The 24,841-nt window shown below is 33.4% G+C and overlaps 1 protein-coding gene across 1 annotated transcript in view; it reads left to right on the top strand.

Moving 5' to 3' along the window:
- The window catches only part of LOC110025451 (monothiol glutaredoxin-S11), a 26,233-nt gene extending 2,502 nt beyond the window's left edge, over positions 1 to 23,731 (top strand). The window contains exons 2-3 of the mRNA XM_020725934.1: positions 20,599 to 20,673; positions 22,306 to 23,731. Coding sequence (XP_020581593.1) covers positions 20,599 to 20,673; positions 22,306 to 23,535 — 1,305 coding nt within the window. The 3' untranslated portion in view covers positions 23,536 to 23,731. The remainder of the gene's footprint in view (positions 1 to 20,598; positions 20,674 to 22,305) is intronic.
- The last annotated feature ends 1,110 nt before the right edge of the window (positions 23,732 to 24,841 follow it).

Genomic DNA, 24,841 nt, shown 5'->3' with positions numbered 1-24,841 from the left:
CATATCTTTAATGACTTGAATATAAGTCATATCAACACATTTCTTCTCGAGAATTTTCTAAAGGATATCTCTTAGAACCTTATCGTAAGCTTTTTCTAAATCAATAAAAATCAAATGTAGATTTTCCTTATTATCTCTGAACTTCTCCATCAAACTTCTCAATAAATGTATAACTTCCATAGTAGATCTGTCAATCATAAATCCAATTTGATTATGAGAAATCTTTGTAATACGTCTTAACCTATGCTCAATTACCCTTTCTCATAATTTTAAAGTATGACACATCAACTTAATTTCTCTATAATTTGCACACTCTTGTGCATCCCCTTTATTCTTAAAAATGGGGACCAATATACTTTTTCTTCACTTCTCAGACATCTTTTTAGTTTTTAAAATGATATTAAAGAGTTTAGTAAGCCAAGAAAACCCCAAGTCTCCTAAACATTTCCATACTTCAATTGGGATATCATCAGGTCCTATAAACTTTCCACCCTTGATTTTCTTATTTTCTTTAAAGCCCCCTCACCCTCAACTTCTTTTTTACTAATGCGACGGTAAAAATGAAAATTTATATTATTATTAACGATATTAAGATTACTAAGGTCGATCGTATTTTTAGAAACTTCATTAAAAAGTTTATCAAAATAACTCACCCACCTATGTTGAATATTTTTTTCTAAGAAAAACACTTTTTGATTTTTATTTTTAATACACTTTACTTGAGTTCATTTTTTTCTTTTCTTTTCTCTTTCTTTGGCTAGTTTATACATATATTTTTCACCCTCCTTAGTATCTAATCTATTATAAAGATCATTAAAAACAGAATTTTTAGCGTCACATATTGTTCTTTTAGATTTCCTGTGGACCGTTTGATATTTTTCTAGTTTTTTAAGCTTTTATATTTAAACCAACTTTTATAACATAACTTCTTATAATTTATCTTTTTTTCCACATTATTATTCCACCACAAACTATTTTTATTCATGGAAACTTTTTCTTTTGATTCTTCAAGTACATCTTTTGCTACTTGTTTAATTGTGTTTGTTACTTTATCCCATATAGCGTTTGTTTCCTCATGAGCATCCCAAATTTTAAAATCTTGAATTTTACTCATAAAAATAATTTTATTTGTCTTTTAGGTTCCCCCATCTAATTCTACGTGATGAGTCTCGGTATTCTTTATTTTATAACTCTTCATCTTAAAATCTAAAACTAATAAACGATGTTGGGTACTTAAATCCTCACATAGAATGACTTTATAATCTTTACAATCTCAACAATCTCTTCTTCTCATAAGAAAATAATCAATTTATTTTTTATTACATTCATTCTTATAAGTAATAAGATGCTCATCTTTTTTTCTTAAATCAAATATTAGTAATAACAAAATCACATGCTAAAGCAAAATCTAAAATAGCCTTACCTTCTTCATCAGTCACTCCAAAACCGTAGCTACCATGAATGTTTCTAAAATCTTCTACCACTCTACCGACAAGTCCATTTAAATCTCCTCCAATAAAATTTTTTTCTTTATGAGATATCATTTGTATTAAGTCTTCTAAGTCATTCCAGGATTTATCTTTAGACCCTATATCTAAACCTATTTGAGGAGCATAAACACTTATAATATTAAAAATCTTAGTATCAATGATAATCTTAAGAGCTATAATTCTATCTCTAACTCTAATTTTTACAACATTATCTTTCAAACTCTTATCTATAATTACACCTACACCATTTCTAGTGCGACTCTTATCAGAATACCAAAGTTTAAAACCTAAATTATCAATCTCCTTAGCCTTTTCTCCAACCCATTTAATTTTTTGAATAAATAAGATATTAATCTTTCTATGAATCATAATATCAACTAATTCTATAATTTACATTGAAAGGACCTATATTTCAAGATCCTATCCTATTATTAATTTCATTAGTTTTATGGACTAACTTCTTTACCCGCATCCATCTGTAATTTGTGAACCCCTTGCTTATTCGACACTACAGCCGGGAGTCAGTGTAGCGGTCTTTGCACACTTTTCACTGTATTCAGACTATACAGCGCGTCGCTTCCAGGGGACGCCCCAACACTTACACAAAGATCAAAAGGATTCATGTCATGATTTTTTTTCGACAAGTTTACGCTGGTTGTCGACTACCTAGCACAACCCTCCACTTGTCACATCCGGGCTTGGGACCGACAATGGTAGTGTTAAATTTAGGGTTGCAACACGAAGACTTCCCAGGAGGTCACCCATCCTAGTACTATTCTCGCCTAAGCACGCTTAACTGCGGAGTTCCCAGTAGTTCTTTGTTTCCTTTGAATGATACTATAATATATACTTGTGCTTTTTACTATTTTGGGAAAATTCTAGAGTTGTTTTGCTTAAAAAATTTGAAAATTTGTTAGAATTCATGTAAAATATATTAAAACTACTTTATTTAGCTTAGTTCTTGATGGATTTTGATAAATTGTTTTATTTGAGTCTTTTTTGGTTATAAATAGATTTATGAAAATAATTAATCATTGATTATTGAAATAAAATTTATTTTTTCTCATTTTGTTATATGCATGCTATTGGATGTCGATTCTTCGAGCACTTCTCAAGTCTTGATGTTTACTTCAAGGGTGACTTTTTCTATACCTAATAGGATTTGATCTTTCCATTTGGTGATTTTTATCGTTCTTCCTTTTATCAACTTCGTTATGAATATTGAATACTACTTGTTTGTGATTGAAGTGTTGGCAAGGTTTATATGACATTATTTTTTAATGTGTGAATCAGTCTTTTTTGAAAATTTATATTTTTTTTAGTTTTTTGAACGAGGTTTTAAATTTTGGTGACTACATTATTATTTGGAATGAAAGAACTGTGTGTGTTGGTTTTGTATTAAAGTTTACTAAATTTTAGATAAAAAAATAGTTAGTGGATTATGATTGAAATTTGGTTAAAGTGGATTTTAAAGCCATTAAATTAGCTTTAAGATGAGTGCATTACATGACTAGTCAATATAAATTTATATTCCAATCATTTTTAGCAAATTTAATGATTTTGATATCTATTTTGGCTAAATTTAGGTTATGAAATGTTTTTTTGTTTTCTAAATTGTTGTTATAGTTGAGAGTTGATAACCTCTTGCTTGAGGTTTTCTAGTTTTTATTATGCATCTTATTTTTGGTTACATTATTGAACCCAATACTTAAGCATAATTCATCAAGTTATTATTATAGTTAAGTTGTATCAACATGTTAACTAAGAGTAGGACATAATACTTAAACCAACAAAATATGTAACTTAAATAAAATTAAGTAATCATATTTTTTGATGAATGCAACATAGTTATCATGAGGTTAAATAACATTCCTGCATCTAACGGGAAGTATAATCTTAAGTAAGATTATATTGATGATTTTGAATACTTCTTTGAAGATTAACATTTATTTGACTTTGTATATCTTGAATGTGCTACATTGAAAGTGGTGTGCTGTGCTCCTTTTTTTTTTATGAGGCTTTGTAGTGAATTAAACATACACGTGCTGACCTAAAACACAAACTTAAAAGCGTTTTATCTATCATTTGATGAATATAGCGATCAACTAAACGAACAACCTGATTATTGTAAATAAGGTAGATATACTATTTATGAATATTATGACAGGTTTACGAGTTTTGTATCTAAACATCATTTATATAGATATTATTTTTTTATCATTATTTATTTTTTTAGAGGTCTTAGTTGAGAGATTAAGACTAAATTAAGCTGAAATTCTCAGAAGATCTTAATAAGGCTTCACGTAGATTTTGAAAGTTTGAGGTATATTATAAACGTTCTGTTAGGACTATAGCTCTTATAATTAAATTTCATAAATGGAAATCTTCTCCTCCCTTTATCGAACTTGCTAAGCTGGCATTCACTCATGAATTGTGCTTAGTTAAATCTTTTATTATTAAAGAAAATGCGGTTTATGAAAATGCCTTCAAGGATGTGATCAACTCAGAAGATGATCTGTAAGTTACATGATAAGCTTACCTTAGATGGTATTGAAGTTGAATATTTGCTCATGGTACAATATGTTCATGTATTGTGTCTAATCTTTAGCAAGGTTCACAACCTAAATTTAAAGTTTAATTTGATCATGTGATCAATTTTGAAGCTAAAACTCATATATAAATTGATTATTCAACCAAAATTAAACATATGTAAGTCTATATAGAACTTGAATATAATTCTGCGTGTGAATTCTAACTTCTTATAGAAACCCTTGAATATGAGCCGAGTCTTTAAAAGACTGAATATATTTCTGCATATGAAATTGAATAAATCATGCCTCTTATAGTCATTAAGACAATTGAGCAAACTAGTAAAGTAAACTTAAATGTGAAATTGAATAAATCATTTCGATTTAAGTTGATAAGTCAATTAAAAGGTTGCCTTATCCTTTAATCATTTATGAGATGTGAGCATCTTAAGTAGAAATTGGGTGCAGTTTTTGCTCTTGTTTTTTTGATATAGAAATTCATGGAAATACTTATGGAGACTGTGAAATTGCATGACTATTTCAATGAATTTGTTAATGGAGATTGTGATACCTAATATTTGAGCATAAAAAATAGGTCTATTGGGTCAATCATATTCGTAGGCAAACATAGGAAGTGGATAGACTTATCAAAACAAACCAGATATTTCTATCATTGCTATTTTTTTTAGTTGAAGAAGAATGGAGAGGCTATGCTTTCTTTACCTTTTGCGAACAGGCTAACAAAAAAAAAATATACAGACTTATTTAGGAGCCAGACAAACAATATATCTCTAACACTCCATTATCAAATTTTTTGGATAAATCAAAACTCAATTATCATGATTGGTTTTAGCAAAATAAATGTTACTAAGGTATTGTTGAAACAATGTATGATTATCATTATTTAAAATTGCACAATTTGTGGTGTGACTCAATGCATTTGGGCCCAATGATGCTTTGAGGTGCATGCTTCAAGTGACTTGGGCGATGCGAACACCTCACATTTGTTGAGGCGCACCTTGTTACAAATATATTAACGTTTGTCTGAGTTTTGGATTTTTTTATTTTTTACTTAAAACTTGCATTGCTCGATATGAACTTTCTTATGGATGTATGATCTCCCTTCTCCCTTCTCATGATGATTTCCTTGTCTTTCGTCCTCAGCGCCGGTGCCAATGCCACAGTTTCCTTCTTTCATCGACTACTCTATTGCTACCATTTGTTGGTTTCGTCCACTCAGCTTGCTCTGTACAATCTCCTCTTGTGTCTGGTTGCTTTTGCCACCGCCAGCCCCAACCCCACCACTTGTTGCTTTTGGTGTTGCTCTCGTCGTTTATTGCTTTTATCACCGTCGTCGCCCTCGCCACTTGTTGCTTTTATTGCCACCATCATTTGCTTCTTTTATTTTTGCTTGCTGCTTCTAAATCCAATGTTTTTAAATTTTTTGATTATTTGCAATTTATCAAATTTTTTTGAACTTTTAATTAAAATTTTCAATTTAGAGTTTTACAAGAAATGATTAGAGGTAAGGAGAAAATCATAATACAATTCATAGGAATGATCAAGCTTGGAGATATAATATGCAAATTGACTTTGGAGATAACGATTAGCCATATATTTCTTTCAAGTGCAACTGTTATTAGAAGATGATTAAATGAGGTGTTATAAGGATGTGTGAACACCTCTTTGGCTTGCACAAGAATTTTGCACTATGTTCTAAAGTGCTGGAAGTAGAAAAACAAAAAAGATCCAAACATATATGATTTCAAAGTATCTTGCACAAGAACATTTTGACGTTGTCAGCTCTTCTTATCGAAGTGAGTGCAGTATAGGGATTTCTCATCATCTTTGCCACTGATATCTAGTAGAGGTGTATGAGGTTCCATAAATCATTAATAGTAAATGTGGAGGATGATAGAAGTCAGATAGGGGGCATCTGTTACTCAGAGGATATCTCTAGTGGTTGTTAAGTAGACACACAAACATATTTACATGAATATTGAGAGGTATTTCCATGAGAAACAATACCATTCAAAGTGTCAACCTCCCTTTCTTATTTTAATATGATTTGTTTCATATATTCTTATGACTGAGGTTTGAAAATCTCGCCCATGTATAATTTGAGGATACAATTGTTGAAGGAGAAGCTGAGTAATTAAACAAAAAAAAGATAGAAGAGATTAAAAGGACTTAGAGCCAATCTGGAGTAACAACAATCATATCTGATGTTGCTAATATATTAATTTATAATTTATCTTTTCACAATTTTCCTAAAATGAAACTTAAGGGCCTAGTCTCGTGAATGAAATATCTCAATACTCAATCGCACAATTTTACACATTGATGATTACACAACAATATATATTCAACTACCTAAATAAATTTTAAAGGAAGAAAAGCTCATCTCCTGGAAGGGAAATGGAGCAAGGCATTCAAAAGTGAAGAAGCCTCCCTTACTGATGGAGCTTGAAGAGCTTCCCCTTTTCAATTTGAATGAGAAAAGGATAAAATGAAATTATTGCTCTATTAGTTTTGACAAGTTCCAAAGAGAAGACATTATTATATAATCAAGTTAAAGCAAATAATACATTCAATATATGATTTTTGACATTTACATGGGGCTTTCTAAAGATAAAGTATTGCTCTTGCTCGATGAACCAAGAGGCTCTTAAAAGTAGTTTATAAAATGCTATAAAAACTTACTAAGAGATCAATTGCCAGTTACAATAAATTGTTATGGCTGAAGGTTGGATTGTCAGCCTTCTCTCACATAAAGTTTTGATTTCTCCATAGTAAAATCATCTTAAATGGAGGACCCATGATCTAGGATTTATATCTTGAAGAGATGGTCAGTTTTGCTATCTTCTTCAAAGAATGTTTCCACGATAAAGCTATCCTCATAATTTAGGCATTGCATGATGAAGGAATTGTGTGATTAGTCATTAGGGCAATCTCTTCTTGGTTGCCTAATTGCTTATGGAGTTGCCAACCATTGGTGTTTCTCATATCACGCTGTTAAAATCAAATGAATATTACTAGCAGTTCATATGCATTAGTTCATCAATTGAACATCATGTGAAGGCGATTAAGGCCCTGGAAGTTGGAATACTAGATCAAAATTCAGATTACTGCATGATAAGGGTGAGTTTGACTTTTGAAACTTGTTTAGATAAACATGATTCTAAACTTTTAATTCAATCTTAGGATAGTTCTTGCTGGAAATATTTTTGGTTTGAACTTATTTAGTTATTATCCTATATAGATTTTCCCATTTAAATTGAGTTTATTCGAGAATGGATTAAATCTTTTACTTGTTATTTTGCATTTGAAACTTGAAATATGCAAAAAATCATAGCATAAATCTCACTAAACATCTTCCACTTTTATTTCTGTTTTTTTTCTCCTTAAATTTGCACATTGTTGTACTCGTCTTTGTTGCACTCAAAGCCTTTGCACATGCATCTTGGCTAGCTTTGAGTCTTACGGTTCAATCATTGTGACACCACACACACCCGATGGTTTGAATATGAACCTCCATATTAGTTTCACATCCTAGTTGCACATATCCCTGCTTGTTTGCAGTTTATTACGTGCACTAGGTTCAACACAGTACATCCCATGTTGTCCAAGTCTATTCTAGAACATAGGCTATGTTCATCGGTTGTCGAGCTTCTTCAGATCATGCACATCTCACTGCAATTGAAATCTCCAATCGCACATGCGCGTCTCACTATGATCGTGATCCCTATCCATTTGTGTGTATCTTGTTGCGATCTTGTGCACCTCATCACAATCATGATCTCTATTTGATAATTCGTATCTCACCATGATCACATTCTAGCTCAACCTTACATATTTCACCATAGTCATAATTACCTTATGGTTGTGTATGTTTTAATTGATCACAACCCTTGTTTGATTACATGCATTACATCGTGAATGCAACTGTTTATCGTATACACTTCTTGTGGCCAACTAACTAGTTTCTCAAATCAGTAACTTTTTTTTTTTTTGCAATTTAGGACGTCTTCTTTTACATAAAGATGTTTTTGGATCTTTTGTCGTTTTCAATCTTTTATAAGAAAGTGAGAAAAGCACCCTCCTGTAAGTTATTTGGTTTTGCTTTCAAGATTCTTAAAGTTCAATCTAATTCTGCCATTCAATTTTTGTGTCTATATTCTTTTAAGCCGCTAACTCCACTTTCATACACCGATCAACTCTACATAAGGGTCACAAAGCCATCTCACATTGGTTAGAATTTCAACCATCTTTGAGTTCTCTCTCTCTTCTGCGTTAAGCCACTAACTCTAAGAATAAAAGCTTTGAGACTTGTATATCCTTAAATATTAAATGATAAATTTAACTTTATTCCCATATTCCCACTCTCCTCTTGAGCATATGTTTTAAACAATTTATTTTCCAATGCATTTGTTGACCTCTCTTGTGTCTCACTGGAGCTCAACCTTTGCACACACGTTTGTTAGCTTTGATCTTCTTGTTCAATTATTGCATCACCATGCCGACCAAATGATTTGAATTTAGAACTTGTTGGGATTACATTCTAGTCAAATGTAAACACTTATCGTTTGTCAAGCATTGCATACACATTAGGTTCAATACACAAATAACCTCATTTTACCTTGGTTGGTTTTAGCACACACACATTAGCTCAAGATGTATGCTCTACATTCCATGTTTTTTCATTTCTCCGGCCATATTGAGGAGATACTTAGGCTATTTGATCATATGTGAATCAACCTTTATGTCTCATCTTCCATACCTTACACATCTCTCTATATCTTCTCAGTTATATTGAGAAGATAATCAAGTCTCTTGATTATATGCAATCAAGTTGTATGGTTCTAGCACAAGATGTTTTTCATTAATGTGTGGTTCTAGCACACACACATTAGCTCAAGATGTATTCTCTACATTCCATGGTTTTTCATTTCTCCGGCCATATTGAGGAGATACTTAGTCTATTTGATCATATGTGAATCAACCTTTATGTCTCATCTCTTATATCTTACACATCTCTCTATATCTTCTCAATTATATTGAGAAGATAATCAAGTCTCTTGATTATATGCAATCAAGTTGTAAGCTCCATCTTTCATGTCTTTCATATTTCTTTATATCTTTTGGCATTTACCTCACCAAAAGTTTTTTTGAATTATGGCTATGAATGCTCAATTAACTAGAGTCAATTTTTCATGTTGGTTAGATTGGCACTTGTATTCTTAAATTTTTAAGACTAATATTTTTATGATTATAATATAGGTGGTTTTGTGTTGTTGCCACTAATTTAGGAAATTTTGTTTTGCCCATTCACTTACCTTTTGTAGTTATTTCAAATTTTTATTTTTGGATATAGTTGAATTATGAACTTGAAAGTTATCTAGGATCGGATTGGGTTTATCTTATGTCTGTCATATCTACTAACTTAAGTATTTGGAGTCTACAAATAGATGTTCTTAGGCATTTTATTCCTTTTGAATAAAATATATTTTAGTTTTCAATCTTTGTACAAAAACTACGATAACAACAACAACAAGCCTTTGTCCCACTAAGTGGAGCCGCCTGCATGAATCCCTTTTCTCTATTATGTCTTATTGAGTGTCATATTTTTATGTATTTCTAATAAATTAAGATCATATTTTGCAAAATATGCCCAGGTTTTTTCAAATCTACCTCTAATCTCCTAACCGGGTCATCAGATGGTCGACATTTAATGTGATCAAACCATCTAAGGCGACTCTCTCTACTCTAGTTTTCAATCTATGTGTATAAGTTTATTGTGTGATTCAATCATATGTGATACAGTTATGGTTTTCTAATTTTTGTGGGAAGATATCTACTTATTCTTGTTTGAAACCTAGATTTTCTTACAAGTGGATTTAACTAATTGTTGATACTCCGATTTTGTTCAAATTTCAGAACATTGGAATTTAATTTTTGTGATTGAATTACAATTATTAATTTCGTTGATGTATTCGGATTTGTTCGGTCTTTTCATAATTATTTGTCTTCTAATTTTTATATTGAATGTTTACTTTTAAAGAAAGCAAGCTATTGGCTTGCTTAATGGTTTGAGAACAATGAGTTATTAGCTTTCTTAATTTTTTGTGAATAATGACGCTTAAGTTCCCTTGCTTGGTTTGTGTATCATTTTAATTTCATTAGGAACTTGAAAGCATACTTTATCAAGGCTCTTAGGTTTGGTTTGTTTACGTATGATTCTTCTATCATTGTCCTTAAAAGAATAAGTATTGGATTTCCTAGATAGTTCATGTCTAAATTGTACGACCTAGTTCGACTTAAATAAAATGTGCAACATTCCATGAGCAAGTTTAAAAAGATTGACGTTCTATTCCAATCAGGTTTGACTTTGGGTGCAATGTTTTATCACTGTCGGTCAACATTTTGATTTGAAAATGATTTTAAAAAAATTAATTTAAATATAAGAGGTATATACTTTTGGTTTTGAAAGTAACATGTTTAATTTTTGAAAAATGAGACTAAATGGATCTCATTCGTCCAATAGTTTGCATAATCATGCTCGATATCGTGAATACTACACATTTTCAAAAGATGAGTGTATATCCCGACGATAGACCCAATCCTGCAAACTAAAAGATTCGTGACATCCATTTTGTCTGTGAACCTTTTATGTGTGACCGACAAGTTCCCCTATCTAATACAAAAGTTAAATAGAGTTTATTTATATGGGTTCTAAGTTCTTTATGGAGGCAAACCCTTATAGTTAATTACATTCCAAATGACTGGGTCACTGGAGAAAACTCTCAATAATGATTAGAGTAACTAGTCTTCAAAATTTCAAGGTTTAGGTTTTCACGGTAAGATGTGGAAAAACAAGTGGGAGTCGCTCAAATAAGAACAATCATTTTCAGGAGTCTAAAGAAAGGAAAATATAAAGGACGTCATAGATTCTGAGAAGAACATTCAGTGACTTCTCAAACTATCTCACCGCGTGGCTGCGTTTTGGTGATGATGTTATTCAAGAGTTCAATCCTGTCAATTTTATTATTTGAGACTTACATTTGCATAATAACTGATTATGCAAATAGCCCGCAAAGATAGAAGGGTTTATATTGTGTCACACGACAACCTCGGAACCTAAATCGAGTTAGGACTTACGCTGCACAACATGGTTGTAAAGGAGCCTAAAGAAGGTGTGAGGATTTACGTTGCGCTGGGCGAGCTACCTCGAAGTCCTATGGGTTGTTATTTAGACTAAGAAGGTTTAGCTGGTGTAGACTTGTTTGATCTCTCGAAGATGTCCTTCTGTAGGTCCTCTTCGTGTTGCTCACAGTGTATGCTCCAAGCTAGTCGTCAAATTAGCAGTCCTAAAATTTGAGGTTCAAAAGATTTTATCAGGTGTGTTCCAAAGTTTTAGTTTTTTTGTCATTCAAGCATTATGGGGGAGTTAAAGTTAATTAGAGCGACACCGTTAAGATCCCACGGTTCCCTCATTCCGGTACCACTTTTTTTTTTTGAATTTACTTAGTCTAAACGAGTTGTTAAGCTCATTTAAACTGGGGATATTTCGACACCTTATCCGAGGGACTCCCGTAAATTCAAAATTATGTGTTATGTTTTTGTTTTGTTTTGAAAATGTTGTTTAATTTTTGAAAATTATTTTGTTTTGAAAATGTTGTTTAATTTTTGAAAATTATTCTGTTTTGAAAATGTTGTCTCAACCAGGTATGCATGATACATTAAAGCAAGAGTAAATTACAGTGATAAAATAACAATAAATAAAATGTACTTGCGTACCTGACGTATTTGTTGCTATTGTCTCTGGTGCGTGGTTTGCTCATATAATATAATTTGCAGGGAATTTAAATAAATTTGCAGAAAAATATGAGAACAATAATTCTAGTGTAAAAAACAGTAAAACAAGTCGTGACAGCAGCTAGGAACTCAAAACAGATGATCCTAAGGCTTTCTACAACTCTGGACAGCAACTAGCGAGCTTACACGGTGATCCTACGACATCCTCCGGCTCCGGGCAGAAACTAGCAGACTTATACGGTGATCTTACGACCTCCTACGGTTCCGGGCAAATACTAGAAAGCTTCTAGAAAGCTTACACGGTGATCCTACGACCTCCTACGCTTCGGGCAGCAACTAGCAAGCTTACACGGTGATCCTAAGATCTCCTACGGCTTCGGGCAGCAACTAGCAAGCTTAGACGGTGTTCCTACGACCTTCTACGGCTCTAGATAGCAACTAACAAGCTTACATGGTGATCCTATGATATCCTACGGCTTCGGGCAGCAACTAACAAGCTTACACGGTGATCCTACGACATCCTCTGGGCAGCAACTAACAAGCTTACACGGTGATCCTATGACCTTCTACGACTCTCAAATCCAAACAACAACTTTCTATAGCTGTCCTACGGCTTTCAAGCACTCCAAACAGAAATAACATGAACCCGGACAAAACCTACAACACTTACAGAAGCCCAAACATCCACTATAAGATTCCAAAAAGCAATCGGTGATTCCAAACAGCTTTTATTAACTAACAAAATGTATTTTTAGAGGCTCCAAAATAGTGAGTAAAACAACCCCCGAATGATTGGTTTGATGCCTTTAAAATAGTGAGTAAAATAACTCCCAAATGATGGGTTTGATGCCTTTAAAATAGTGAGTAAAACAGCCCCCAAATGATGGGTTTAATGCCTTTAAAACAGTGAGTAAAACAGCCCATAAATAATCAGAAGTGACATTCAATTTCCTATACAAAATTGCAATAAGTTTTATATGATATGAAAGATTCGCGTGACATGAATGTAATGAGCAGAGTCTATGTGTGAGATATGTAAATATACATTTGAATTGAGTGGAATGTTTCCCTCAATTTCCAAATCGGCCTAGATAAGTCAGCTCACAAGGAGACTTAATATTGCATGAATAATTTTCACCCTCTTCCACCAATCAAAAGCATAAGACCCTTAGATCTTTGCAAAAGTAAGAAGAAAAAGCATGAAAGTTTCAGGTTTTCACCATTTCTCACAAATCAAACAGCATAGGACCTTCAAATATTTCCAAAAGTGAGAAGAAAAAGCATGTAAGTTTCAGTTTTTCACAATCTCTCACAAATCAAAGAGCAGAGGACCTTCAATTTTTTCCAAAAGTTTGAAGAAAAACAAGTTTCAGGTTTTTTTTTTTTTACCAATCTAGAGTTAAACGCCTGAAAATTTCAGATTTAAAGAAAATAAATCTTTTGGCATAACTAAAGTAGTTACTATTAAGAATCTTGAATCTATTTGGGATTTGAAAGCATGTATGATTGAATCTGCAAGTTTCGAGAAAGTGAATCAAAAAACGGGCTCAAACCTTTGATGAACTCGAATGCTTTCTTCAGGGTCTTTGCTTAGCTTGCGAGAGAAGTGATGGAGCTTTGGATAGAAGATTTCGGCGGGAGAGGAAGAGGCGAGGGTCTTCGGCACAGAGAGGAAAGCGGGGGTCTGTGGCTTCGATCGGGCGAGGAAGGAGGCGAGCCGGCTCGGCACAGAGAGGAGGCGAGCGGGTGAAAGCTTCGGTGCAATGGAGGGACGCAGTGTCAAGCGGGCTCGGTGTAGAGAAGGAGAGGGCTTCGGTTCGCAGAGGAGGGACGCAGTGTCGAGCGGCTGTTTGGTGTGAGAAGGAAGAGTTCTCGATGTCGAATGGGGCGTTTGATCTCTGAGGGAGGCGAGACAGGCGAGCGGGATTTCTTTTTGTGTGAGGGAGCGAGAGTCGAGCTGGGGAGGAGTCTAATTTAGGTCGCAGAGGGGGAATGAGATCGAGCGGAGGAGGAGCGGGTGCCGAATGGCTGGCGAGGAAGAGACGAGCGAGATTTGTATCCCGCGATTTCCAAATACTCGTTGGAATTGATTTTTTTCCATGCGCAGAGGAGTTTTATTTGGCAAATGATGCTCTTCAATTAAATTTAATTAATGTGAAATTAAATGGTTGATTTAAAATTCAAAATTTGAAATTTGAAATAACCGAGCTCGTGTTCAGCCCGTGTCCATCCCGAATCGAACCCGAGTTGAACCTGGGTTGAGCTCGAGCCCACGCCCCGCCAATTAAAAAAATGTGCATCGATTTTCGTGTTAATTGCTCGTGCGCGAAACCATAGTGATATGAGTGTCCATCTTAGCTAAAGTCGACGTCCCAAGCGCATCCGTGTGGTCCGTTTCGTCATCTGTGGTCGTCCAGACTAGTTCGCCGACGTGCAAATCAATTCAAGTCAAAATCGTGCATAGTGCGATGTGTGCGCCAAATGCGGCGTTAGTGAGAATTTGAGTAGCAAGAGGTTTCTCCAGGGGTTGCTCCTATTCATGTAGGAACTCAATTCGAGTTTCATATATCGGTTCTAACCAACTCAGGAAAAATGCTGAGTATTTGGGACCGCTCATACGAGACTCGAAGGAGTGACGAGGTGGCTCAAATTTCTAGCTGGTGTGAGTCCCTGACTAGTCCTTTAAGAGAGTCCCAGAGGAAGTCCTAGGTCTAGACCGTAGGCTCTAAGGAGAAGAGGAGAAGACCTCACCCGAAAATGAGGTCAACAATCACATAACATTTATAGAGTTCTCATTAACACTTATTTCGTTGACAAAGTCATGCACATCTTCTACTATCATCCTAGTTTCTTTTTATTTAACATTATGTTGAAAGTTACTATCAGCACATTCACTTGCATATCGTCGACTGGCTGACATCTTAAACAAGCCTTATTGGAAACTTTGGATCATATTGGTAGATGCCAACTTTGCTTTTTAATCTTTGTTGATAGATGTGTTATTTTCTTTAATTATAGTGATTTGGGTTTGATTACTTAAGTGGAAAGAGAAATTCCCTGCATATGAAAAGATTCTTTTTGGTGTAAGATATTTTGGTAGTTCTAAATTTAATTCCAGTTGAGAAGCCTCCCCAAGCAAGTTAACTTTATGTGCTGTATTTTTTTCATTTAACTTTAGGACTTATCCACTTCTAAACTTAGAAAACATCATTTTTTTATGGCGACCAATTTTAGAATGTAAGAACAATTCTTCGAACTTACTAAGTGATGGCCTTTATTCAGCACTTTATCGAGTTAAACTCATTGAGCAGTTGATTTTTGTAGAATAATGGTGTGTTTTTTTAAGAACTGTTTTATTTCAGCTTATATGGTAGTTGGGTTTGACACCATCGTTTGTTGTTTTGCACATACAGAATTTATTTTTTCTTGGCCAGTAAGCTGTTTGAAAATGATATGTTTTGCTCACAAAATATGATCTGCTAATTAAAGAAATTAGTCATATTCATTATCCAGTCATAAGAATTTTCAGAATCAATGCTTCCATTGCAGATCGATGAGTATAAAATGAAACCTTTTGTTGTTTCTTTGACAATGTCATATCGTTGTCATATATTTTTTAGTGGTGTATTCCACATGTCATCTCTCTGGGTTGCTTCTTTCTTGTTGGTTTTCTCATCTCCAGATATATGTTGTGAATGTGTTATTTATCAAAACAAATTTTGTGATTCGGTTCTCGTATGCATTACTGGTTAGTTTCCATCGTTAAGTTGCATGATAATTTGGTTTCTTCCTATGTTTTGTTTCTTTCTCTATTAAGTCTCTTAGTTGGTTTGACAAGACTGTTAAAATATCATCCATATGGCAATCCATTAACCCTCATAATTCTTCCCACTTCTGAGTGACATGTTGACCAACATAAGCTCTGTATGAAGGTTAAGGCTTTAGGGATTACTAATGCAATCTAGGATTAGGTCACGGATGCAAACACAAATTTACAGGTTACCATCTATTAGCTTCAGTAAAAACAGTTATAATTAATGTAAAAATAATAAACATGCTTCTTTCATTCCAAGTAATAATTTAATGGTTGTCAAAGTTTAAAATTACGTAAGAAAATTAGATATCAAATGCAAAATTTAAACAACTATCAATGTCTAATCCTTAGAAAAGAATCTGACATATATCGCACTTAGTAAAATTTTAATGGACAAACTAGTTATTAAACAACAACAAGAAGAATAAGAAGAAGCGTCTATCCAACTAAGTGGGGTCAGCTAAATGAATTGTTTTTTTCCACTGTCCTGTTGAGTGTGACATTTTCATTTAAATCTAATAATTTAAGATAATTTTTTATACAACATGTCCAAATCTTTTTAGGTCTACCTCAACCTTTCTTAACGTAAGTCAAATCTAAGCATCTACTCTCCTAACAGGGTCATCAGATGGGCAACATTAAATGCGACTAAACCATCTAAGAAGACTTTCTAATCTTGTCTGTCACTAGAGCTAAAGCCACTCCTCCACTAGAGCATTCTCATCGCAACAACACTTATATTTATGTTTCTCTTTTACTAGCCAACATTTTGTGCCATAAGACATTGCAGGTCTCACCACCATTTTATAAAATTTTCTTTTAAGTCTAAGTGATACTTTTCTATCACGCAATAGGCCTGGGCATTCATCCACTTCAACCATCCAATTTGAATTCTACTGATAACATTCCCATCTATATCACCATCACTCTTAAAAATAGACCCGAGATATCTAAAACAAAACGTTCACTCCTTTTGATGACTCGATCAAAAATTGTTACAACCCTGCCACTAGATCTACCACCATTAAAATTATATTTCATGTATTCAATTTTAGATATACTCCAATGAAAACCATTAAACTCTAAAGTTGACCGTCATAAATCCTATATTTCCTGAACTCTCTCTATTCTTATTGACAAAAAAGGATATCAGTAGCAAAAAACATACATCAAGGTACATCATCTTGTAAATGTCCAGTAAGAACATCCATAACAAAAACAAATGATATGTATTTAAAACTGATCCCTGATGTAATCCAAATGAAATAGGAAAATACTTGGTCAATCTCCTTGTGTTTAAACACAAGTAATAACTCTAGTATACGTATCTTTAATGACTTGAATATAAGCAATATGAACACATTTCTTTTCTAGAATTCTCTAAATTATTTCTTTGGAACCTTTTCATAAGTTTTTTCGAAATCAATAAAAATCATATTTAGATCCTTTTTTACTCACTTTGTACTTCTCTATCAAACCTGTTAATAAATGTATAACTTCCATAATAGACTTTCCGAGCATGAATCCCAATTGCTTTTGAAAATTTTTGTATCACGTCGTAACCTATGTTTAGTTACTCTGTCCCATAACATTGATGTATGATACATTAGCTTAATTCTTTTGTAATTTGTACACTCTTGTGCATCATTTTATTTTTAAAAATATGAACTAATAGACACTTTCTCCACGCATCAGTCATTATTTTAATTTTTAAAATAATATTAAAAAGTTTAGTAAGCTATGAAATTTCCAAATCTCCTAAATATTTCCATATTTCTATTAGAATAACACTAGGTTCCACTACTTTTTCACACTTCATTTTCTTTAAAGCCTCTTCAATTTCTTTTTTTACTAATGCGATGGTGGAAATAGAAAAATATTATTATTTATTATATTAAGAGTTAAAGTCAATCGTATTGTCACAATTTTTATTGAAAAGTTTATCAAAATATCTTACCCACACATGTTGAATATTCTCATTTAAGAAAAATATTTTTTGATTTTCATCCTTAATACGCTTGAACTAAATTTTTATTTTTTTTCTATTTTCCTTTCTATTTTATACATATATACTGCACTCTCTTTAGTATCATAAAAATCATTAAAAATAGAATTCTTTGCATCACAAATTATTCTCATAGACTCCTTATGTGCCACTTAAATTTTTTTCAATTTTTTATTCCTTTACATCTTAACTAATTTTATAACAAAATTTCTTATTATTTATCTCTTATTGTAAGTTATTATTTCACTATCAATTATTTTTATTCATAAGAGCTGTCTTGTGATTATTAAAGGACATCTTTTGCAACTTATTTAATAATATTTATTATTTTATTGTACATAGTATTAGTTTTTCATGAACATCCAAAATTTTATGATCTTGAAGTTTTCTAATAAAATAATTTTATTTATTTCTTTTAAATGCTCTATCTAATTTTGTGTTAATACTTAGTTGTATTTTTCATCTTTCAATCTTTAATCTTAAAATCCAAAACTAATGATCAATTATGGGTACTTAAATTTTTACATAGAATGACTTTACAATCTTTACAATCTCAACGATCTATTTTTCAAATAAGAAAATAATCAATTTATGTTTTATTAAATTCATTCTTATAAGTGATAATATGTTTATCTTCTTCCTCATATAAAATATTTACAATAATAAAATAATAAAATAAAGAAAATCCAATATTTCTCTATCTTTTTCATTAGTCACTCCAAAATCATAGCCACAATGAATACTTCTAAAATTTTCTTACCATTCTACTAACATGTCATTTGAATCTCCTCTAATAAAAATTCTTTCTTCAAAATTTATCCTTTGTATTATTTCTTTAGGTCATTCCAATATTTTTCTTTTGAATATATCTATCCAAACCTAATTGAGGTGTATAATCACTTATAACCTTAAGAATTTTAGCATCAACAATAGTCTTTAGAGTTATAATTCAATCTCTAATTCTATTAATTTCTTACAACCTTACTTTCAAATTATTTATAATTACACATACATCATTTTTTGTATGACTCCTATTTGAATACTAAAGTTTGAAATTTAAGCTATCAGTTTTCTTAGTCTTTTCACTAATTCATGTATTTTCTTGAATGCATAAAGATATTTATCTTTCTATGAATCATAATATCTATTAATTCTATTAATGTGAGAGTACCTACCAAGTTCCTATTATAATATTAGTTTTATGGACTAACTGTTTTGTCTGTATTCGTTGATAAAATGAGAACTCTTGTTTATTTAACACTGCACTCGGGTGATGGTGCCACAATTCTTGCACACTTTTCAATGTATTCAGGCCGTACAACGCATCGTTTCCAGGAGATGCTCTGGTATTGGCCCAATGATAAAAAAGATTCATGTGTGTTTTTCGACAATTTTTATGTTGACTGTCGACTATCTAACACAACCCTTCGTTTTTTGCATTCGGGACCTGACACCTGACAATAGTAATATTATTGAATATACTTATATAAATTGCCTCAAAAGGAAGAGCTATGCATGCCCAAACAATGAGACTTGTCCGTAGAAGTACCCATCTACGCTTGAATAGCAATAAAAAGGAATACTTATCGAACAACTCATTAAATTTGATAAAAAAATAACATTTTATTTCAATACTCTTTCTTTAGTAATTTTTATACGCTGTTAAACGTTCTGTTTATACTCCTCATAGGACTCAAAATGAGAAACAACTAAAAATTCAATTAGTGTGGTAAAAAGTGAAAGTTCAGACTCCTCGGGCACATAAATAATTGGAAATAACGTTGGGTTTCAAAATTTCAAAATAAACGGTTCCTCAAAAAGAAAGCAAGAGGCTGCAATAGGAAGCCCATTACTATTGCAATCAACTGAAATAAGGGATGCAGCAATACAAGGATTTCCATATAAGATGCTGGGATTGTAGCTATCATCGATAGTCGTGGGCTCGATTTCTAAGCCTTTATTTGGATTAGGGGCAGTAGGGTTGTTGTACAATTAGCGGCCTTCCTCAGAACTCTGGATTGTGGAAAATCTGTGGCACTTTAGGTATCTGGTACTGTAGCATTAGTGCCACTATAGACATTTGGAATTACGACATTGGTTGCCAAAATTTAAGGAAATAGGAAGAACACTTGGAAGAGAATGCAGGAGAAAAATTGCGAATGGGGAAATATTGTAGACTAGAAAATCATAAAGTCTTAAACTAGGACTATTCATGAAGCTGATTTTATTGCAACTTTAGTAGTGGTGAACCGAACCTAAAGAGCAAGTTAAATTATTTGAGAACACGTCCTGTTTTCAATTGGATCACATCATGATATATTTTGTCATAAACTGAAAGAAAATACGATGTAAAAAATTGAGCATGCTCCTCTTAAGGTTTTCTTTTAGTACTTCCTATGAGTACAAACTCTTAGATTTTCGGGTAGACACATTTTCAGTGATCCTAGATCCTAGTTATGAGCTGTACAATGGGGATGTGCAGCCAGGACTAGGAGATAGATTTATGGAGGAATTAATTCCCAGGGGCATCTACTATTGCTTTTATCGGTCTCATATTGATTCAGTGACAGAAACTAGTTTGAATTAATCTAAAATACCTGCCATTTTTTTCCTGGTCTTCTTCTCTTATGGAACTTTAAATCTTTCGACAATTTCCTGGTCTTCTTCTCTTATGGAACTTTAAATCTCTTTGTAATTTTCCTACATTGCAACACGTCAATATCTCTCTCTTACATGGGAGATCTAGAAATTTGCTAAATGCATCATCTTTTTCCAAAATACTGGAATCTTGCTACTAATTACTCTGAAAGTTCAAATAGTGCAGAACATGCTACATTACTCCATGAAAAATGAAAAATGATGCTAATTGCAGTATTTTTATGATGGTCTATACACACTCTTTGTTTGCAATTAACCTTTTTTCTATAATTTTTTTTTACCTGACAGGTTGAGGCAGAAGAACAACCGGAAATTTCAGATGCTTATGCAGTGTCAGCTGTGCCATACTTTGTCTTCTGCAAGGTTAGTATTAATTAGACATGTCAGATATGAACTTTTAATTTATTTATTTTATTTTTTTGTTGATATATGGCATTTCCTACTGAATGTCATCCTGATTTACATTTAGATATGAGGTTTCTTTTCCCTTTCCTCCTCCTGTTGCTTCATCACAGGTTGTGGGCAATATGATTTGGTGTGCAGTTTACTTAGAACATTAAAATGATAATGATGATATTGCCAAAGATGCATTGCTTATGATGTGTGATGGTTTTAGGAATTCTTAGTCTCTGATACAAAAATTGGGATTCATAAATAAGATTGCCAGTCTAATTTGGAGGTCTACCTTGGAGTCTAAAGGCCTTCGTTTGAGTAGAACTAAAACTGAATACATGGAATGTAATTTTAGTGGTAGTAGTTCTGGTGACAGAATTGTAACTATAGGTGATCATATTATTAAAAGGTGTGAACGCTTTAGATATCTTGGGTCTATTGTTCAAAGTGATGATGATATTGATGGGGATGTTATTAGTAGAATTCAAGTTGGTTGGTTGAAGTGGAGGAATGCTTCAAGCCTATTGTGTGATAGAAAAACAACGCTTAGACTGAGAACATGAGAATATTAATATGGATGTTTAGATAAGTATTTGGTGATGGGCAACTATTATAGAAATTGGAATTCAATAACTTTTTTTAATGAAAAGGCAGTTAAAAGTATGTTGAGACTACTCATCCATAATACTTGATGGGAAGGGGATGCTAATGGTAAGCATAGAACTAGGATTAATGGGAAAGAGCAATAAATGAAAATGTGCCAGCTAAAGTTATCTCGTTTAGTAGATTTTAAAAAGGTTTAGCTCAGTACAGTTTAAAATCAAATAATGCTTTTGAACAGCAATGAATGATGGAGGAGGATTTACAAAGCCTACAATAAATAATTAGCATGAAAACAATGGCGTTAATAATGATGCTTATTTTTGGTGGGTGGGAGTTTGGATGTGGTTTGTAGCAGTTTTGCTATGGGCAGCTTTCCCGTGCTAATTTCATTTATCTATTAGGTTGGGATTGGTAAGAACATTCACTTATATTCTCTCCAAGAAAAAAAAAATGGTCTTTGTAGCAATTCATTCAATACTGCGCATACTAACCATTTTATTTTGGTAACTTATTTGATACATACATACATACATACATATATTGTATATGTATATCTATCTATTTATGTACATATATATACACATACATATATATATATATACATAGATACATATATACATATATATACATATACATGGATATATATAAATGGCGTAGGGTTTCGCCCGAAGGTGATTCCCTGCGTTGAATAATTCGGCTTCTAATCCATCGATTTCATCGTGTTCGACGACGAAGGTCTTCTCGTACTCGACGTCGAAGGGCTTCTCCGGCTTTTTCTCACATCGCCTCCTCATGACGCATTTGCGCCATCATTTCGTCCTGCCCAACGACGAAGGGCTTTGGCTCTGAAGACCATCCGCATAACTGCCTCCTTGAATGAATTGTTTTAACTAATTGATAAATCATAATGTACTGCTCACATGCTGCTAGTCTAGATCTTGCGGGGAATTAAATAGGGCAACTTCAGATTGTGTCAATAATTCTACATATATTTTTCAGGATGGAAAAACTTCTGATACACTGGAGGGTGCAAATCCATCTGTTCTGGCTAATAAAGTTGCAAAAATTGCTGGAACTATTGATAATGTAGAAACAGCTGCACCTGCAAGTCTTGGGATGGCTGCTGGTCCTACTGTTCTTGAAACAGTTAAAGATCTGGCAAAGCAAAATGGATCTTCAAAAACTAAAACGACAAACGCTATCCCCATGGATAATTTGACGAGATTACAGCAGCTTGTTGATTCTCACCCTGTTTTCCTCTTTATGAAAGGGACTCCCGAGCAACCTAAGTGCAAGTTTAGCCGGAAGGTAGTTGAAATTTTGAAGAATGAAGGGGTTGAATTTGAAACTTTTGATGTTCTAATAGATGATGATGTTCGTGAGGGTATGAAGAAGTTCTCCAATTGGCCAACTTTCCCTCAACTCTACTGCAAGGGTGAACTTCTTGGTGGGTGTGATATTGTAGTTGCCATGCATGAAAGTGGAGAATTGATGGAGGTGTTCAGAGATCATGGAATTCCTTTTATTTCAAAGCAGAACGTGCCATCTCCTGGAGCTCAAGGATCTGGGAAAGGTGGGGTAGCTGGCTCCACAACTCTCAGTGCTGAATTAGCATCTCGACTGGGAACCCTCATAAACTCAAGTTCTGTTGTGCTGTTCATGAAAGGGAAACCTGAAGAGCCTAAGTGTGGTTTTAGCAGCAAGGTTGTTGATTTACTCAAGCAGGAGAAGGTTGAGTTTCAGAGCTTCGATGTGCTTTCTGATGATGAAGTTAGGCAGGGTCTGAAAACCTTTTCCAACTGGTCTAGCTATCCTCAGCTCTATGTGAAAGGTCAGCTCATTGGAGGATCTGATATAGTGCTTGAGATGCATAAGAGTGGAGCTTTAAGGAAAGTTCTTGCAGAAAAAGGCGTCATCCAGGAAGAAAAACTTGAGGATCGCTTAAAGAATCTGATCTCATCATCCCCCGTAATGCTTTTCATGAAGGGTAAACCTGATGCGCCCAGCTGCGGGTTCAGTTCGAAGGTTGTTAATGCTCTGCGAGAGGAAGGAATCAGTTTCGCATCATTTGATATTCTATCTGATGAGGAAGTTAGGCAAGGATTAAAAACATATTCGAACTGGCCTACTTTTCCTCAGCTGTACTACAAAGGAGAATTGATAGGTGGCTGTGATATTGTCATGGAGCTGCGTAAAGCTGGGGAGCTCAAATCTACTCTTTCTGAGTAAAGGTATTTTGTTTTGTTGAAGAAATGGTTCTTTGTTATTGTTTTGGAACCCGATGTTGTCGGGCTGTTATCTGATTGAATCGATGTGCTTTGACTATTGATGAACTTTTTTATTTTACCATGTGGGAGTTGTGATTATGGAATATTTAGTCTATTTCTTAATGTTTTTTTGTTCTTGCTTACAACTTGTGTTCGGTGCAAGCTTTATCCATTCTCATGAACTTACATGGGCATGACATGTAATTTCTAATATGATGCCAATGAAATTCTTGTTCATTTTGATCTGTATGATAGTCATGCATTGTTTGTTGGGGGCAGAAAATTGGTTTTTAGTGGGTCAGCTGCTTCTACCAATGCCTTAAAATTATGGGGGAAAAGAGTTTAATTGTGAAAGATGATTGCTCTTTTGAGTCTTCTCATTTGTGGTAAAAAATGCATTTGAAATTGATCTAATTTATTGTATGGCAAATTTGTAGATAAACTAAATCAGAATTGAACTAATTTCAGTTCCTCGGAATTTTAGGCATAGCATTTTGCACAATAAAATTTATTTAACAAGTTTTCGCCAAATCAAAGAAAAACTCCATATTCAATCCAGAAATCTGTATACAAGTTTCAAAGTTTCAACAATCAGATTTCATGCACTGAAATTAGCCAAATCCCCGATGTATGAAGAATAGCAAGTTGGATATGCACACTGTAAAACGTAAAATTATTTAAAAAAAATGAGGAATGAATAGAAGAACCAAGGAGAGGAAAAGAAGGGTTTTTCATATGCGCTCTGTTAAGATTTTCTTCTCTTGTGATGGTGCCCTTTCCCTCTTCATTGGCTGATCTTTGCTTTGGGATAAGCCCTAGTCTAGCTTGCCTTTGGTTTCTATTTGCATGAAGAATAGCAAGTCGGATATGCACACTGTAAAACGTAAAATTACTTAAAAAAAGAAATGAGGAAGGAATAGAAGAACCAAGGAGAGGAAAAGAAGGGTTTTTCATATGCGCTCTGTTAAGATTTTCTTCTCTTTTGTGATGGTGCCCTTTTCCCTTTCCCTCTTCGTTGACTGATCTTTGGTTTGGGATAAGCCCTAGTCTAGCTTGCCTTTGGTTTCTATTTGGAGGGGTGCATGCCTTTCACCTCATTCACATCACAATCTCCACAAGCTCTGATGCCTCGAGTTTCAATACCCAATTTTTATCTACTTATGGATTTAACCTCCTATTATTTCAAAAGATTCCCCACCTTCTCAATCTTGTTTGATACCTCTTCCCTCAAATAATTATATATATATATATATATATATACCTCCTTG

This window comes from Phalaenopsis equestris, unplaced genomic scaffold (assembly GCF_001263595.1).
Source record: "Phalaenopsis equestris unplaced genomic scaffold, ASM126359v1 Scaffold000298, whole genome shotgun sequence".
Classification (NCBI taxonomy): Eukaryota; Viridiplantae; Streptophyta; class Magnoliopsida; order Asparagales; family Orchidaceae; genus Phalaenopsis; species Phalaenopsis equestris.
Note: the sequence above shows the minus strand (reverse complement) of the source record. Positions and strands in the feature narration are given on the sequence as shown.